The sequence below is a fragment of the Gavialis gangeticus genome, unplaced genomic scaffold (genome assembly GCF_001723915.1).
Source record: "Gavialis gangeticus isolate Ggan-Ray unplaced genomic scaffold, GavGan_comp1, whole genome shotgun sequence".
In the NCBI taxonomy this organism is placed as follows: Eukaryota; Metazoa; Chordata; order Crocodylia; family Gavialidae; genus Gavialis; species Gavialis gangeticus.
Genome location: NW_017729025.1, coordinates 17,596,442 through 17,602,720, shown reverse-complemented (window position 1 = coordinate 17,602,720; position 6,279 = coordinate 17,596,442). Strand labels below are relative to the sequence as shown.

Sequence of the window (6,279 nt, the reverse complement as noted above, 5' to 3'; positions counted from 1 at the left end):
ATCTTGTGGCCTGTTATAAACTGGTTAGGGGGGATCAGCAGGCGCTGGGGGAGTCCCTGTTCCCCCGAGTGCCGCAAGGAGTGACCAGGAACAATGGTCACAAGCTGGCGGAGGGAAGGTTTAAGTTGGACATCAGGAGGCGCTACTTCACGGTCAGGGCGGCTAGAGTCTGGAACCAGCTTCCAAGTGAGGTGGTGCAGGCTCCCACCCTGGGGGTTTTTAAGAGGAGGTTAGATGACCACCTTACTGGGGTCATTTGACCCCCGTACTCTTTCCTGCCATGGCAGGGGGTTGGACTAGATGATCTGCTCAGGTCCCTTCCGACCCTAGAAACTATGAAACTATGAATCAATATATCCCACATCACAACAGACTGGAACTGCCTGCCTTCCTGGCATTTTCAGTATTGTTCATGGGAACAGAAAAGAACAGCAGAAACTAATGACTTGGCCTTCACTCTCCTTTGGGAAAGCTCTACAGACTTAAGCCCAGCAGTAAACTACTTTAGCCTTAGTTTGCATTCATAAGGCTACTGTTATTGGTAACTGAAAGGGCTGAAAATGTTTCTTTAAAGATCAAACTTTGGATTATGCAGAAGGGAATGGCCCTGCTCAGTAATTTTCCTCTTCACCTCAAACAAATCCATTTTTAAGCACAGATAAAACTTTTACAGAAAGAGGGAAAGGGCTACATGTCTTGGGGTGCAAGTACAGGAACAACATGCAATAAAAAATATCTTTCAGCATCAGCACAAATTAGTTGAAAACTTCTATAAAGCTTGAGGTAACAAATTCTCATTGTAAGTTTTCACTACAAGTCTGATACCAAACTGTGCTAACCTTTTTCTGAAATACTGAAGACAACAGTTTGCCTTTCTTTCCCCTACCACAGCAGATTACAAAGCATCCAGGGACCTCTCAGGTGAGTGGTAAGATTTTCAGCCTCCTTCCATATGGTTTAGTCCCTGACAGTATTCTGCAAAAATGGAAGTCAAACTGTAGCTCCTATCATGCAAGTGTTGGAAACAGATTTTTTTCTGGGGAGTTATCTTTTTCCTAAACAGAGAATATTTAAAAATGCCCTCCTAGGATCGTAGACAATACACATGCTCAATATGCCTTGGGCTGCTGTCATTCTTGTGCCTCGTTTTCTCATTTACGTTTTCAGGCCCTGCTGTGCTGGCCCTTTGACTTACTAGTCTGCATCTCAGCTGAAAGACTTTTCTTCTTTGCTGATGAGTAATCAGAGTGAAGCTTCAGACTTTTAACATCTCAATCTCTTAACAAAAAAAAGTTGTATATACAAGGAACAAAGTCTCCTCCAATATTCATAAGACCTTAGGAAGCCACTAAGAATGGAGATGGGTTACAGGAAGGGGACCAGTAAAAACAAGAAGCCACCAAGACTCTATCTCCTGCAACAAAAAGAGTTGGAGCTCCCATGGGGTATATGCAGTGCTCAGCTATCTTTTTTCTTTAACTTTATACTTACATTCTCTGCCAACATCATCACACTAATAAAGATTATCACAAGACCATGAAATACCTTTCACAAAAGTGGTCACTATCTTCAAACAAAGTGGACAATTCACTTTAGTTCATCCTCCAACAGCAACAACTGGTAAAGATGGGTGTATGTAGGAAGGCTGCACTGCATAAACACCAAAAAAGTTCCAACTATCTTTCAGTGAAGGGAAGAAATATAGTTGATTTCTGAAGCCCTGCCTTGTGGTATTTTATTTTTGGACAGTCCTCCAACATTATGGCTAATGGAAGCCTGTTAAGAACCTAGACAACTATAAAAAGACAGATACGTATTATATTCATGATAGAAAATATTATGTGGGATTTGATGTCAAGCCACACAACTCAACAAACTTCTAACTCAAATTAGAAAGCAATCTACTTTTTCCTAGTTGATGAAAGCCTGAAATGAATGCCCAGAATGAAAGGACAAACTTATTCTTTAAACTGGACTTGGTTATGTGGAAAAAAGGGACGCAAATAGTTTTTATGCAAATAGAATGTGCAACACCCAAAGGCACCACAAGGCAACCCGGTGCTATTAGAGCAGTAGATCTTTCTATCTTTCACATTGTCAGGAAATAACCCACCTGCCCAAACCTTCCGCGTCAAAACCAAGCAGGAGATGCCCTGAGTGAGATGGAAGAAGACACTTTGGTTCTAAGGGATGATCTGAGGCCTTATCAAATTCACCGTCGTTATGCTTCCTAATTCTGTCATACACAATTTATTCAACCAACATGCAGTTATTATCTTCAATGAACCTTTCTTTCCCCTGACCTTTGCCAGAACCTTTCTACCACAGGAATTGGTAGAAAAGTATATAGGGGCATCCTTCCAAAGTGAACAGAAAAGGCACCACTTACACATGCAGGCGTTCAGTAGTATCTTGTCAGGTAAGCAGTGAAAATATCCACCATCCACTGTGCTTTCTTGGAAGAACTGAACTGCCACTCCCAGATCCAGCCACCACTCAAATGAATCCCTTGCAGATCAAATGTGTATGCCCCATCTCATTCACCATTTCACCACGCATGTTTTAATTATCTTCTCGTTCACATTAGGAAGTGGTCCACATGCAGACACGTCAAGCTCTTTATCCAAATGGATCTCTTCAGTACTGCTCAGGATTCCTGGGGCTTCAAACCACAAACTTTCCTTCTCCACCAACTTTTAATAAGGAGAATAGTTAGTCAGTGGCATCCTTAAGGCAGGATGTAGCTTTTCTTGATCACTTCGGGGCAGGATCAATAGACAGAGGAATGTCACACCAGGTCCCCTAATGGGTGCAAGAACACAACTCTGATGTCCAAAAAGTCCTGACCAACTACCGTTCAGTTGTGGCCCTCAAATTCCTAGGGCAATTTAACTGAAGAGTAGTTGGAGCCTGGACAGCTTCTCTAAAAACCTGGGAAGTTGCATAATCTCCCCTGCACAGGAGCCGTCTCCATACTCCATCTCTAGCAGAAAACACTGACCAACAGAAAAGCCTTGGCTTTCCACCAAACCTATACAGTAAGCCTCATCATCCTTAGACTCAGCCTCCCCATGGTCAACTTGCCAAAACCATCAAAGCAACAGTGAGGTATGGACTTTCATAACTACTTGAAGAAGCACTAACACTGGCAGTACCAGCATTATCAGTGCAAAATATGTCAGCTTCCTACTGAAAACACTGACTGAGCTCAACTATTGACTATGGCAATGTTCCTGTGAAAACTAGGCTCACCCCTGCTGATAAAGGAGAAAGGAATATCTCATGGGTGGTACTCTAGAAATCAGGGCAACCTCAAGGACCAAGAGTGATGCAGCCAGTTCACTAGCTATGCTGCTTTACAGAATCACAGGCCCCCTTGCACTTTCAGCCCATAAATGAAGATAAGATCCCAAATCTGTAAAATGTAGCTTCCTTATGCGAAACCTTCACCTGCAGGGGAGCTGTTAGCTTTCTCGCAATGCCCCCCTCTCCCATCTCTTCCATTCATTATCTCATTTAGATTCATACAATTGTAAATAAGAGCCGTCTACTCATAGTTCTAAATACATCCAAGACAAGTTACAAGCTTAATTAATAAATAAATAAATAAATATATAATGGGTTTTTTTTTAAAAAAAAATCAGCACTCTGCTCCCCAACATATTTCCCATAGCCAGGCAGACCTAAGCTTCCCATGAGATGTTGAAAGGCTTCAACACTTCAAAATTTGGCTTTGGTCTCACTTTCACACAAAACCAATTTTTCAAAGTTTCCTGAAAAACAGAAAAGCACTGGGAAATTCTCATTTCAAAAACAAGGTGTTTCCAAAATGATTATTCTCCCCATGCCTGATAAGCAAAACCCCCTGAGATTTTCTCAGTTTCACAAGGAAAAGAAAGTGACACCAACCACTGAACTCACCTCTTGCTTTTCAGTGGTGGACAACAGTGAAACTGAGAAAATTCATTTCTATTTAGTCCATGGTTATGGGGTCTTTAGGACATGCAGCTCTGCAGCAGTCTTGCTATACTGGCTGTCCTGAGGCTTGGGATCCCTGCAGCTGCACACTGCTGGAGCCAATTATGTAACTACACCTGTAGAGCTAATATAATTGTTTCAGATATACAAGACCTCTGAAAATCCAATGACATTAGAAGACTGCACTTCACTCCACTTTGCAACAGTTCTGCAAATTCAGACCTAACATTTCTAGGAAAAAAAGTACATTTTGGAACATCCAGAATCATGCCATTTCACAAATGTACTATACCAGGACACTCAGGGGCTTCTTAAGTATGAAAAAAATCGCCCTGTACTGTCCTAATTCCCCATATGATCAGAAAGAGCTTTTGGGTGCCTTCTCAACACTAGGCTGTGCACTGAGAGATGAAGTTAGCTCCAATTAAATGAAGGTAACTGTACTGTTTGAGAGGTAAGGATAGATCACAGCCTAGTGCAGGTCCAGCGGAACTGGTCTGAAGATTTTACACAGTCAGTCAGCACAATGGGTTCATACATGGGAACAGATCAGACACAAGCGGCAAGATAAAAGTGTCGCCACAGCATGTGCTAGCATACCTGGGCTAGATGAAGTGAAGCAGCACCAGTATACACAGCATTAAAGATACAGCAGCAAGTTCCAGCAACCAGGGCACATCCCGAAGAGCATGCACATTTGTTTCCCGCAGGACAAACAGGGGCATATGATTCTCACAGGACAAACATCAGTGATGCATATTTCTGCTGCTGCTGTTTGCTCCTGGGCATGCCCCTGCACATGGCAAATTGACCTGGGTGAAATACAGGAGGCTGGGGCCAACACCTGTGCTGGCCCCAGCAGCCTTACGTGGGGCAGCAGCATCAGGGACGCTCCCTTCCTGGCAGTGCATGCTGCTGCCATGTACACCATGCTACTTTTTAGAAGCATTTTTTTTTTTTTGATACCGGGATCACCTGCTGTCAAAAAGAACCGCCACGCTGCAAATTAGCAGCAGAGTGAATGAGTGCACGTGCAGGCTGAGGTGCTACAAACCGCATATGCACGCTCATCAGGAAGTGCCCCTAGAGTGCAAACTCTGCAGGTATCCTGCACATGTCCTTCTGTTCGCTAGCACAGGCCAAAGCCCTGCCACCGTATCTCCACAGCCACGGCTGTCAGCGCTTCTTAGAGGAAATGCAGACATGCTGCCTGCTATCCACCCTCCGCCTGGACAAGTTCCTCCCCAGGTTCCTCTGCAGACTTAGCCAGTGTCACCTGTACCGGATCTGGGGCAGGGGTGGAAAGAGAGGAGCTTTGCAGAACAGAGGGACCAACAACCCCTGGACATACGATGAAAGCCGAGCACGGCATCTTTCAGGCTGACAACTTTGGAGATCTTGAAGAGGAGACTGGACAAGCACCTAGCTGGGGTCATCTAACCCCAGTGCTCTTTCCTGCTGAGGGCAGGGGGTTGGGATCTACTAAGGGTTCTAAGGTCAGGATCTACTGAGGGATCTAGTAAGGTCCCTTCTGACTCTAAGCATCTATGACATCGCTTGACCGTAACTGAGCAACTCGCTAGTAAGAAGTTGTGCCCGGTGCCCTACAGTGGTGTCTGAGAGAAGCCTCCTTGGCAGGAGTGTGGAGGGGTCCCTGCTGCAGCCAACCCCCTGCCACACGTTACATTCATTGCACCAGGTACGTGCAAAGCGTGTAATCAATGCTCGTGGGCGCATGCGCACACACGTGCGCATGTACACGTGCACACGCACACACCATCAAGCACACACATGTGGATGTACGTGTGCAGATGCCAAACACACATGTGCTCGCACCAAACACACGTGTACAGGTAAGTGTGCAGACACCGTCAAATGCACACAAATGCATATACACGTACAAACGTGTTCACACCATCAAACGCACGTGTGCAGGTATGTGTGCACACACGGGCTCGCATGTGCTCACACCAAACACGCACGTGTGCAGGTACGTGCGTACACACGCACTCACACCATTCAAGCGAGTGCCCAGGCTCGCTCCGGCCACACGCGCGCGCCCCACCCCCGCGCTCACCGTCGAGGGACACGAACTGCCCCACGGCCGAGGCGCCGCCACCGCCGGTCTCCACGAACTGGACCTCGGAGACGATGATGTTGTCCTCGAGCACGGAGCCGCAGCCGGTGCACACGGCGTCGCCCCGCGCCGCGTCCACCTCAATGTCGGCGCTGCCGCACGCCGCGCACACCCGCCCGCCCGGCATTCTGCTGCTGCTGCTGCTGCTGCCGCCGCCGCCTGGG

General features: G+C 46.2%; 1 protein-coding gene across 2 annotated transcripts in view; it reads right to left on the bottom strand.

Moving 5' to 3' along the window:
• Nucleotides 1-6,250, bottom strand: part of BRF1 (BRF1, RNA polymerase III transcription initiation factor subunit) — a 374,795-nt gene extending 368,545 nt beyond the window's left edge. For both annotated transcript variants that reach the window (XM_019518468.1, XM_019518469.1), the window contains exon 1: nt 6,056-6,250. In XM_019518468.1, coding sequence (XP_019374013.1) covers nt 6,056-6,242 — 187 coding nt within the window. In that variant the 5' untranslated portion in view covers nt 6,243-6,250. The remainder of the gene's footprint in view (nt 1-6,055) is intronic.
• Nucleotides 6,251-6,279: the final 29 nt, after the last annotated feature.